We start from the raw sequence: 12927 nt of genomic DNA, 5'->3' as shown, positions 1-12927 counted from the left end.
GCACTCCAAAAACACTATATGGCCTTGTTCATATTATGCAGCTTGTACTTCATATAAGGGTTAAAGCGAGCCTCTGGTCCTGGGAAAACATTTTAAATATGGTGTATATGGAGTAATATTACCTATTGCCCTCCGGTTGTGCCCCTCTCCTTTGGATCCGCTGTTTTAGGGTCCCCTCTTTGCTGTCCCTAAATGTCTGCAGCGCTACTTAGACAAAGTCTGAGACACTCCCGCTGTTCTCCAGTTGGCCAGATCTGCTCCAGTTCTGTCAAATCTGAACAGAGGAGTGTCTTAGATTGAGTCTGAGAAGCGCTGTGGCTATTTTGACACAACACAGAGACTACCCTAAAAAAGCGCATCCACGGCAGAGGGGGGAGTCAACTGGAGGGCACCAGGTAATATTACTCCATATACCCAATCACATTTATAATTTTGTCCTTAGACCGGAGGGTCGCTTTAATAGCTCAGCTAGTATTCGGACACGAGAGAACAGCAAGGATCGTGCATTTGCGTTCCTGGCTGTATAACCGAACGTACCATACAAGGCACGTCACTAGTGATGTGCCGTCTACCAGGCAGACTCTTAACAGTTTAACCACATGACAGGTGTACGGCTCGTAAATAGAGGGGGCAGAGAGTGACGTCACCAGTCATGTGCCCCATGGAAGCCTCGGGAAACTGGGTCAATTACAAATCACATTCAGACGTTAAAATCACTGACACATAAAAGTGTTAACTCGGAAAATCCCTTTAAAGTTTATAGAAAGTAATTACATGTTGTTATGCACCAGTAACACAAGAGGGCACCAAATTGTAAAGAATATTCCTAAATATCAATCTATAGAGACCTTAACTGTCCCCCCAAAGCCAAGGTACATGTTATAAAAGTACAGAATTGATTCAATAATAAAGCCCCCAGTGTAATCCAAATGAATAATCTAGTATTCAGTCACAATGACAAAAAAGTGGAATCGCCATAAAAAGTATGTTTAACCCATGTCATTTGATGTATCATGTTTCCTAAAAAGCCATTATGGCCCAGAGACTTTTACATCATAAGGACGACGGGTCAGAGGCACACCGTCAAACCGCGACCACCCTCGCATGACGTGGCAGGAATGTGAGAAGAGAGAACTCGCGCTACGTATGCAGAACCGACAATTCAATCACTTTATTTTAAACCTGTACCTGGGAACAATAGATTATTATATAGCCCTTTTGTTACATGAAAACAATATAATATAGGCCCAATATATTGCTGGTATACGCTTCTCAACACTTCTTTTTTTCAAAAGTTGCGAAAAAATGGTCAGGGTTTAGTGCGACGAGGCTGAATTTATGCCAGAATCCCCAGGCGTAGATTTGGTTTTCTGGTACGCAGACAGATAAAGATGCACCGAATTAAGAGATTTGCGCCTCTTAGTAAATTTTGGTGCATTTTGCTTCTGCCGTGTGGAACGCCAGTCATATTTTATTCCCTCCCATGGTGTTTGCACTTTCCAAACAGATATAAAGTAATATGTTGTATGATATATAAATATTATATGGTATTTAACCCCTTAATGACCAGCCTATTTTGGACCTTAATGACCAAGCTATTTTTTACGTTTTTCAATCGTCGCATCCCAAGAGCTATAACCTTTATTTTTTCGTCGACATAGCTGTAGAAGGTCTTGCTTTTTGCGGGACGAGTTGTATTTTTTAATAGCACCATTTTTAGGTACATATTATTTATTGATTAACTTTTATTAACTTTTTTTTGGGGGGGAATAGAAAAAAATCTGAAATTTCGCCCCTCTTTTTTGCGTCCTAAATCTACGCCGTTTACCGTGTGGTATAAATAACACAATAACTTTATTCAGCGGGTTGTTACGATTGCAACGATACCAAATTTGTATAGTTTTTGTATGTTTTACTACTTTTACACAGTAAAAACACTTTTTTTTCAAAATTATTTGTTTTTGTGTCTCCATATTTGAAGAGCCGTAACGTTTTTATTTTTTCGCCGATGCGGTTGTATGAGGGCTTTTTTTTTGCGGGACGACTTGTAGTTTTTATTGGTACCATTTTGGAGTAGATGCGACTTTTTGATCACTTTTTATTACATTTTTTTAAAGTCAGGATTCACAGAAAACAGACATTTTTCCATAGATTTTTATAATTTTTTTTACGGCGTTCACCGTGTGGGTTAAATAATGTAATAGATTTATAGTCGGGGTCATTACGGACGCGGCGATACCAAATATGTGTAACTTTTTTAATTTATTTAGTTTTTTTTAATAGTAAAGCATTTTGTAAGGGGAAAAGCTGGGTTTTTCATTTTTTTTTCACTTTTTTTTTAATTAACTTTATTAAACTTTTTTTTCAATTTTTTACTAGTCCCATTAGGGGACTATAATATGCGATTCTGCGATCGCATTTATAATACACTGCAATACTTCTGTATTGCAGTGTATTACTGCCTGTCCGTTTAACACGGACAGGCATCTGCTAGGTCATGCCTGCGGCATGATCTAGCAGGCATTCACTCCAGGCAGCCTGGGGGCATTTATTAAACCCCCGTCTGCCATTAGAGAGACAGACACTCGGCGATCGTATCGCCGGGTGTCGGTGGGGGAGAGAGGGAGCTCCCTCCCTCTCTCCAAAACCACTCAGATGCGGTGCTCGCTATTGTGCACCGCATCGGAGGGGTTAAACGGGTGAGATCGATACTAATATCGATCTCACACGGCAGAGCAGGGACGCTCCCAGCCCTCAGCTGCCTCTAGCAGCTGAGAGCAGGGAGATCTGACAGTTCCCTGCTCTGTTTACTTATTCCGATGCCGCGACGTAAAAAGTCTATGGCATCGGAATAAGGCCCGTTATAGTGACCAACGTAGAAACACGATGGGTCGGTCACTAAACACAGGATGGCAGCATAAAATATAATGCTGCTTTGACATTAAAGTGGTCCTCCGTACATTTATATTGATGGCCTATCCTAAGAATAGGTCATAAATATCAGATTGGTGGGGGTCCGACTGCCGACACCTCTACCTGTCAGCTGATGGGGCTGCGGTGTTCATCGCTGCAGCCTTTTCCCTGTTTACAGGCACAGCGCTGTACTCCTCCTTAGCGGCTGTGCCTGGGATTGCAATTCCGGTCCCATTTAAAGGAATGGAACTAAGCTGCAATCTTAGGCACAGCCACTATGGAAGTTTATGGCGCTGTGCCTGGTAAATACTGAAGAGGCTGCGGTGACAAACGCTCTGACCCCTTCAGTCAGCTGAGCTTTCCAGTAATCTTATCGAGACTGCAGAATTTTTCCACACGTAATGTAACCTTTGGTGCGGATTTCAAAATCTGCAGCATGTCAATTTCTGCACCAAATTGCGCAATGTGTGCATGTAGTCTTACAGTCTTAATCTGCTAAAAATGCATTTCCCCACCTATACTGCCATGCTTCTGCAGAGGCTCTGCTCCTTCCCTGACAAGCAGGGTAGAAAGCAATTTCTATTGGATGCTTTGCAGTGAATAGGGGATCACTATGCAGAGACCTGGCTGTGGGGAGACTGACTGAACAGCGTGTCTCAACTCATTTGGTGGAAATGCAGATTGCTATAAACTTTATAAACACCGGGTGGCGCCACACTATATAAGTCGATGTCATACCTCTTCACTGGATAGTTTTTAATAGTATGTAAAAGGAAAACATTGTGAATTTGTTTTGATTTAAGCAATAAATATGATCTTTAATGGTGGGCAACCCCTTTAAATAAGACTGGTCATCAGATCCGTGAATGTATATTTTTCCATTATTATTAAGTATGTTGTCTGTGAACATGGGTTTTCAATTGTAGAGTTAATTCTGACCGGCTTTCACTATGCACTTTAAAGAGGAGATGTCAAGTAATGGTCTTTCTATAATTTCAATGGTTTCGGGCTGCTTTCCTGCATCGTTCTGCATCTGCAAGAAAAGAGAACTGTATGACCTGGTGACTGTTCTTCATTGCCAGTCGTCAATCAGATTTTTATATATAAAAAAAATAAATATCTATATTCACACTGGCATGTAAAACACAATAATTATGCATCTCTTGTCTTATTTCAGTGGCAGCATGAAGACCTACTGATCAGTCGCCCGCAGACGCCATCTGTCACCCCTCCTCCGCGGTCTGCTATCTTGACTAGTATGAAGAAAAAACTTCATACACTTGGACAAATTGACTCCTCTATTGCTGCAGCCCAGGTATATATTTCGTATTGTTTTTAAAAAGTTGCTCTATCATAATAGTATTTTATTTTTCAGCCCCTACCACGGATAAGTAGGCACTTTAAGGGAGTCTGCCCCCCCCCCCCCCCCGCCCTCTTACACGTGCCCTCTGAAAAAGAGGTCAGTGGTGTTCTTACATGAAAGCACGCCCTCTGTGCAAGTTGATCTGTTTGATACCCCCAATTATATAGAACTGTCCCAGGGACAGATTCTCTTTTTAAAACCAAACTTTTTAAATTTTGAACAACATTTCACATAGACTGCTTATCTGCAAAGTTGAGTAACTTTGTAAAATACTTTCCTTATCTTGAACTGATTTTGAGCCTTTACGTTCTGTTCTTTTACTTTTGGTGTGGATGGCAAAGTAAAAATTCTGTAGAGTACTTTCTGGAATTTTTTTTCCACTTGCTTTCTTTAGTTGATTTTTCAGCTTTTCTGTATAGACGGACACCATGAATAGTCATCGTATTGCAATTTGAAGCCAGGGGATTTAATGACCGCTCTACATAAGGCCCCATGCACACAACCGTGCCTGCAATCACGGCCCGCATTGCGGGCATGGCCGGCCGCCGACTGACGGCCGCATTTTCGGGACGTGCTCCCATACAAAGTATGGAAGCACGGCCCGCAAAATGCAAAAGAACGGACATGTTCCATAATTCCCGGAACATTTCCACGGCATGGACACCCATGGTGTCCGCATTCAATGAAAGTGAATGGGTCAGTTTTTGCGGACCGCAATTACGGAGGTTTTTTACGGTCGTACGCATGGGGCCTAAGACGGGATAACACTATACACACACAGATATGCATCTCCGCTGTCACACTCTAGAGAAGCCGTACACCATCATCTTTATTTGTTTGTCTGAAATTTCTCTGAATGTCAATTGACACCCACTAATTTCAACTACCTTAAAGCACATTCCCCTGCTGCACGGTCGCTACAGGGTGGGTGTGTGTACCTCCAAAATTGTCACCTTCAGGGAAGTTTTTAACAAAGAAATCATAGTTATAACATTTAAAAAAAGAACAAACATTTTGTCTTTCATGTATCTAAATCGAATTATTAAAAATAAAATACGTTTCCTTCAAACCGTGGAGAGTTGTATATTGTTCGGGCTCAATAGAAAGTCTATGGCCCGTACACAAACTGCTCAGCTTACCGAGAAAAGCCGATCAGAAATGAAGCAGCACAGCACTCACCCGAGCGCTTTTGCCGCTTCGTTTTAGCAATCGGTGGGGGTCTCTCTGCTTGGACCCTCACTGATCAATACTTCTGACATGTCGCTATGACATGTCAGAAGTTTTTGGAAAGTTTTAATTACCCTCTTAATAGAGATCTTTGTGTATAATGTCGATGACAATACAGCATTTGGTAGATTTGTTTGTAGCTTGTAGTGATGTGTTGTATTGATCTCTGCATAGGAGAAACTAGCCGCTCTGGAAGCCAGCATTGAACAACGTCTGAAATGGGCAGGAGGGGCAAATCCTGCTTTAGCACCAGTCCTTCAAGATTTTGAGGCAACTATAACAGAGCGCAGAAATTTCGTTCTAAAGGAGAGTCAAAGAACAGGCCAGGTATCGCAACTGTTCCTAAAAATATAGCAGTGATGTAGTTCTAGAGAAGAGATGACCTGTAACCTCTTACATTGTTTTACAGGTAACTTTCCTGTGCAGCACCATCATACACTTTGAAAGCCTTCGTACACGGACCGCAGAGACTCTGAGCTTAGACACCGGCTTATTTGAGCTCCTTAAACGCTGCCAGCAGATGTGCTCATTTGCTTCTCAGTTCAACAGTTCTGTTTCTGAGCTTGAGCTCCGGCTTTTAAAACGAGTGGTAAGTATTACTGACAAAAGCGATGGGGTCGTGTTGTTTTTTTTTTTGTTTTTGTTTTTTTATTCTTTGATTTGGAAGTGACATTAACAGCTTCTCAGAGTGGTTGTTATTTATTGAGGTTTGAGTGCTTAAAGGTTTTTTTTTTATCATGACAACCCCCTTTTGAAATGAATCCAGGCGACTAGTTGTTTTATCAGATGATTGCCAGAGAAGCTTCCAGACAGCCATATGTTTTTGTAGTATTACACCTCAAATGAATGGCTTCAATGGAATACATGCATGGGCAGAGTCTGGCAGAGGGGCAGCCACTGATGCTTATGAGCACTCCTCTCCGTCTCAAGCGGGGGATGCCCACACTAACGTCCATAGGCTCAAATGGGGCGTATAGAAAGTAGGTATCTTGGTGAAATGAAGTAAAGTACTCCCTGTCAATATACATTTATAACTCCTATATGTTCTGTTTAAATGGAGAAACAAATTGATCTGGTCACTTCACAAATATTGAGAAACTTGTAAACCCTTTCTTTGCAGGGATCATCCAATGAGAACACTATTGGAAGCCCAGAGTGGCTGGTTTCTGCCCTCAAACAACTGAGCCACGATATGGCAAATCAGAGAAATCTGCAAAGTGAGAGAGAGCAGCAGGTTGAAGCTGTGTGTGAAACCATACAGAATATGGTGGATTGCATCAAGACTGTGCTCACTGGCCACAACCGACAGCTAGGAGATGTTAAACACCTATTGAAAGCCATGGCAAAGGTAAGTCTGGGGCTCTATCTACAAGTGAACTGTGAACGTTCCCATGTGTCAGGTGATTGTGGCTGTCATCTGGTAGCGTTTAATTGTCCATGTGACTGCAACTTCTAGGACGAAGAAGCAGCCCTGGCGGATGGTGAAGATGTGCCCTATGAGAACAGTGTCAGGCAGTTTTTGTGTGAGTACAAGTCCTGGCAGGATAACATCCAAACTGTCCTGTTCACAATAGTTCAGGCTCTGGGCCAGGTACGCACGCAGGAACATATAGAAATGCTGCAGGAGATCACACCAACCCTGAAGGAGCTGAAGACGCAAAGCCAGAGGTAAGAGTGAATCGCACTTTTATGAAACTTCAGATTTCATTTGGTGTTGTATTAACGCTTGTGTATCTAACACTTTTACTTTAGCATCTACGACAACTTGGTGGGGTTTGCATCACCTTTGGTAACAGATACTGCAAACGAATGTGCCAGTCCAATCTCCTCATCAACGTATCCGCCCAGTTTTGCTGCAGGTAATTTCATCTATTTTCAGTATTTGTAGGCCTTTAATAGTCTTATTACCTGCAATACTTTCATACTTTATATAGCTTTAAAGTGTAAACTATAGAAAAACTTTTGATGTGTCATAGTGACCTGTCAGAAATTTGGATCGGAAGGGGTCTGAGCACGGAGACCCCCACCAATTGCTAAAATGAAGCGCTCAGGTGAGTGATGTGCCGCTTTGTTTTTGATCGGCTTTCCTCGGAGCGGCAGCCGAGCAGAAATGTAGCAGCACAGCGCCCACCAGAGCGCTTCTGCCAATTTTAATTTTAGCCATTATGGGGGTCTCTGTGCTCGGACCCCCATCGATCAAAACTTCTGACGTGTCACTTTTTTAAAAGTATAGTTACCCTTTTTAATATCTACAGCTTCTCATTTTGTAAATACAGTATATGAAAAATGAAGGTGGAAACAAACAGTAGGTTTAGTAATCGTAGAATAAGTCAAGGCCCTTTTACACGGGCCAATAATCGGGCAAACGTGTTCATACATAATCTCAAAAAGCCTTAAATAGCTTTGTATGGATGTTCAACGTTATGCATGTGAACGTGTATTCAAGGCACATGCAAACATTGATATTGTGCATATTGTATGATTCTCATATCGGTTTATTTTATTTTTCTTCTATTACAATTTCATTCACACGTGAAAGCTGTGCGTAGCAACACTCTCCAAAAGACCCAGCCAGAGGGCATGTCTCAGAATGCAAAAAGGCCAATTCAGAAAAACTTGGCCCCATCAGCCGACACCCCACCCAGCATCGTTCCGGGGCCCGTCAAGTGCGTCGTTTCGAGTCCTAAAAAGGCAGTGCGGGATCCAAAAACTGGCAAAGGTACATGCCCTGCGCTCCCATACCAACAATCGGCTGTGTATTCCATGTGTGTGTTGTGTTGGAGGCTTAAAGAATTTCTTTTTACACAATCTGATGAGGGATATTTGATCTTGGTTGATTTTTTTTTCATTATACTTAAAACAAATAGTTGTCGTTCTTATTTTAATGGTTCCATCTGGATTACAATAGCACAGTGGCTAGAATAGGGCAAAATCCCGCCTGGAAAGTCTAGTTTAACTTTGCCGCTGTATTGTAGCTAGGCTAGCATTTCATCACATGCTGGCTTTCCAAATTTCTAACAAACTTAAAGGGAACCTTTCCACAGTGACATTTGATTCACCTGGCGTGGCAGTAGCAAGTGCCACCTCGCTCTGAGTGATGGCTTTAGCGGACAATCGAAAGACCACGTTACTCCTGGAAATTTCTGAATAAATTGACAACTGGGTATTACCAGTTGGTGGTGGTGTCCCTACACAGAATAACCATGTCCAATCAATGCTGATCATGCCAGACTGTGGAGGGGCACGTGCCTTTGACCAGGAGAATGGTAACACCCAGTTGTTGGTTTTTGTTCATAAACTTTTTCAGGAGTTATTGCACAGTGCAGAGTTCTGAAGAAGAAAAAGTGCCCCATGAATTTTATGTCCCGAGGAGTACAAGTATTTACCAAAACGGACATCTCGGTTGACCGGTTCTCGACTCGTTTCCATGGTTCGTGTTTGGTATTGTGGCTCAGAACCATTCATTAGTTGGTGCAACCTTTTATTAATAATGCTCCCGCGAGGTCTGACTGCAGTGTTGTGTATTACGATTATTTTGGCGTGGAGATTTCCAGAACTCCTCACTCCTTTCAATAGAGAGCAGCAGCTCCTATTTGGTTTTTCTTCCCATTGGGAACAGGAATGGGACACCCACTGATCAAACAAAAAATCGTTTTATTGGTAACAGTGGACTAATGTATAAGTAAGTGCTTCTTTTGTGCCGGCGTGCCCAGTATCTTGAGTTACCTACCTTTAAAAATAAATGAACTCTTGCAGGAGTAGACATGATCGTTCTGCCTTTTCTCCCCCGCTCTTAGCTGTGCAAGAACGTAATTCTTATGCCGTCAGCGTTTGGAAACGTGTGAAAGCCAAACTGGAGGGAAGGGACGTGGATCCTAACAGGAGGATGTCTGTTGCTGAGCAGGTAAATTTTTATAAAAAAATAAGTTGCAAATCTTCAGACATTACAGGCGGGGCTGTGCGTGGTTGGGGCTGGTTGTAAAGAAATATTTGCATAGTGTCAGGCTGTCCCCATACCCATGCACCTTCTCTGGATCCAGCTGTATATAAGGTCAGAGTTCGCACAGAGCATGTGCCTATTTAATAACCATTATTAGTGTTCGACTATTCACACTGGTGTCGTGACTTCATTTTTACCAGATCCGTGACTGCGATGCTAAGATCTTTTTTTTTTCTCCTCTGGATAGAACAGTGCAGCGTTTATACTGTTCAGAACGTCGGCAGTTGAAAGCGGAATGAGAAGTAGTGCGTGTAATCAAAAGCAAAAATACATTTATCATGCGCTGTGAGAAAAAAAAAAAGTTTAGATATTGGTCAATTTAGTGTTTATACAGCACTCAAACCTGTCTTTAGGACCATATATAAATACATATGCCCCAAAGTTTTACGGTATTTAGTCCAGTCCTGACAGGGCAATATTCGTTAGAAAGCATGCCCAGGATGCGGATCACTAGATAAGATTTGGAGGAGGGATGGCACATATACATGTTTAAGGTCTGGTGAAATATCGGTTTACTATGAAAGAGACACGGAGGAGGAGTGGTGGAAAAATCAGGGAAGAGAGGGGGTACTGCAAGGGAGGGGGGTAGTTCAGTTGGAGGGAGAAATAGGTGATGGTATAACCAAAGATGTTGTATACATGCCATAAAGTACTTGAAGAAATTTTGCACTACTTAAGTGATGTTATGTTAATTTTATATGTTTTCTGTAAAGTACTGTAAGAAATGTAAAGGCTGTATAACTGATGTTGTATTATCAATAAAAACTTGTTTGATTAAAAAAAAAGAAAGCATGCCCAGGACTTGCCCGAAGGATATGTTCATACATAGCAGATTTTTTTAATTTATTTTTGCTGCAAATCCACGGCATATTGGGCATGCTGCAGATTTGACAATCCTCTGCATGCCCTAAAATCCGCTTAGATTTTCTTTCTGCCTCATGTGAATAGGGCTTTGTAAATCGCCATCTACTTGCATTGTACTGTACCTTGTTGCAGATTTTCAGTGTTGAATACACACTGAAAATCCACAACAAATCCTCCATGTATGAACAAGACCTAGAGAGTATTCTGCTATAAATGTCTGCTTGGTGGGGGTCCAACCAAGTCCACCATTACACTTGTAAGCCCAGGAAAAAAGGGGAGGAAGCGACACACAATGCTGCTGCACAGACCTATTGCTGTCTCTATTGAAGTCTATTTGTGAGCAGTGGAAAGGCTCTATTGTTCCTGTATTTCTCATACAAAATTATAGGAGATGCTGAAGCACAATGCATCAGTCCCCATAGACTTCAATGGAGACCACCGTCACAGCAGAATCTCTGGTCCTTTCCTCCCTTTTGCCCGAGGTCTACAGTAGCAACGTGGCAAACTCCCTGTAATGTTGGCAAAAGGGCAATGTTTCTCATCTGACCGTGAAAGACACCTCGGTTTCTAATGTACACTAATCTTACGTACAGCATGGAATCCCAGTTATAGGATATTCTAATGTTTGACATGCTTTGTTTTTCTCTATTGTGCCGCACCGCAGGTTGTCTTTTTGTAAAGGCTTACTGGTTATTTTCCTTTTTTTTTCTTTTTTTTTTTCTTTGCTTTAGGTGGATTTTGTGATTAAGGAGGCAACAAACTTAGATAACCTGGCTCAGCTTTATGAAGGTTGGACAGCTTGGGTGTGAGAAAGAAGACTGCAAACAAGCCGGGTTCAGCACAGTCCGAAATCCACCAGAATCAATCAAGTCTCAGGCATCCACAGCCGCGCCAAGGCCGGTGGTGATGTATACTGGGGGCTTAATCTAGGAAATCCTGGTGCAGTGGGAAAAGGAATCCCACAGGAACGCTGCACCCAGAGAAATGTTAAACATCCATGGTCAGCAATCCCCAGGGCACAGAGTATAACGCTCACCGTCTGGTTAACGTGATTGTCTTTCTGCTATGGAAGATCTGACAATATGTCTGACAAATGGCTGCAGAAAGAAATTGGTATCCTCCAGACAGCATGGTGATCTAGAACTCTCTTCCATGTGACCCTGTCAACTATTGAGGAAATGCTAAACCCTGTCCGTAAAGCGGGGAAAACTGGGGCCATCAAGGATTTGCCGTGAAGAAGATGCTGTCCGTTTCTATCGTTACTCTTGTTGCTTGGCAACATTGCTGGTTGAGTTGACCAGTTTAGCACAGAAGAGGCTAGGAGATGAAGCATGGCCTTTAATTAAAAAAAACCTAGCTGAAAAGAAGCAGCCAAAGAACAGAATTGTGAAGTTAGGTGGACTTCTGAGAAGAAGAAAAAGCCTTGTTCTCCATTCTTTTCTTCCCCTAAATTCTCGTCGTTTAGGAAAACTTGTTTATTTTCAACTCTTGTACTTCTCACACAGTAGTCAGCTTTACAGTATGTATGTTTGCTAGTTGGGCAGATATCCGAATAAACACAAACTTGAAGCTTTCAAAACCATTCATCTAGATGATTCCCTATGGGTACGTCTTGTGTTTCCCGCATCCAGTTTCCTGAAGGGATCGGCACTGTGCTTTTCAGAACCGCAACTGGTTCTTCCGATCAAAAAGCCGTTCATGTTCTCGTATTTTTCCAGCCCATGTCATCTTTTGTTTTTTCTTCATTTTTCCCCCCCCCCTTTAGTTATCTTGTACACTGTTGCTGACGGTCATACAATAAAGTGATGTTATGGTGGAGGTAGCCTGCAGTGGTGGTTCATTCACAATTTCAATGTAAAGGATTTTTGCTTTTTACGACTGGTTTTAAAGCCTCCATACTTGGAGTTTTAATGTGTTTTTTTGTTTTTGTTTTTTCCCCTGGTATGTGTGAATTAAGATTTATTGCCAAATTAGCACAATGTCTCTCTTCTGGAGTGTTGCTTATTCAATTATATGGCTCCAACTCAAATGTAGCATTTTTCATTATCTTCTTCTTTTTTTTTTTTTTTCTTCTCATATATAGATATATATATATATATATATATATATATATATATATATATACATACATACATACATAAATACAGGTTTTCCTAAGCTGCAAAACGTTTAGAATCAATCTTTACATTTTTAGGTTTTCCTTCTTACATTATCATTTGCTTTCACCTCTTGGTATGTTTTGTAGGACGTTGCATACACTTGACCATGAAAGCAAGACTGTACGATCTTTTTAGTTAAAGAGGCTCTGTCACCACATTATAAGTGCCCTATATTGTACATGATATGATCGGTGCTGTAATGTAGATTACAGCAGTTTTTTTTAATTTCGAAGTTATGACCTATATTAGTTTTATGCTAATAAGTTTCTTAATGGACAACTGGGCGTGTTTTACTTTTTGACCAAGTGGGCGTTGTGGAGAGAAGTGTATGACGCTGACCATTCAGTGACCAATCGGCATCATACACTTCTCCCCATTCATTTACACAGCAGATAGTGATG

The 12927-nt window shown here is 41.6% G+C and overlaps 1 protein-coding gene across 1 annotated transcript in view; it reads left to right on the top strand.

Moving 5' to 3' along the window:
* Window positions 1–12396, top strand: part of SMG1 (SMG1 nonsense mediated mRNA decay associated PI3K related kinase) — a 70884-nt gene extending 58488 nt beyond the window's left edge. Inside the window, exons 55-63 of the mRNA XM_075830175.1 lie at window positions 4091–4228; window positions 5678–5830; window positions 5913–6092; window positions 6624–6851; window positions 6960–7171; window positions 7256–7362; window positions 8043–8222; window positions 9301–9407; window positions 11099–12396. Coding sequence (XP_075686290.1) covers window positions 4091–4228; window positions 5678–5830; window positions 5913–6092; window positions 6624–6851; window positions 6960–7171; window positions 7256–7362; window positions 8043–8222; window positions 9301–9407; window positions 11099–11176 — 1383 coding nt within the window. The 3' untranslated portion in view covers window positions 11177–12396. The remainder of the gene's footprint in view (window positions 1–4090; window positions 4229–5677; window positions 5831–5912; window positions 6093–6623; window positions 6852–6959; window positions 7172–7255; window positions 7363–8042; window positions 8223–9300; window positions 9408–11098) is intronic.
* The last annotated feature ends 531 nt before the right edge of the window (window positions 12397–12927 follow it).

Source organism: Rhinoderma darwinii, chromosome 6, assembly GCF_050947455.1.
Source record: "Rhinoderma darwinii isolate aRhiDar2 chromosome 6, aRhiDar2.hap1, whole genome shotgun sequence".
In the NCBI taxonomy this organism is placed as follows: domain Eukaryota; kingdom Metazoa; phylum Chordata; class Amphibia; order Anura; family Rhinodermatidae; genus Rhinoderma; species Rhinoderma darwinii.
Note: the sequence above shows the minus strand (reverse complement) of the source record. Positions and strands in the feature narration are given on the sequence as shown.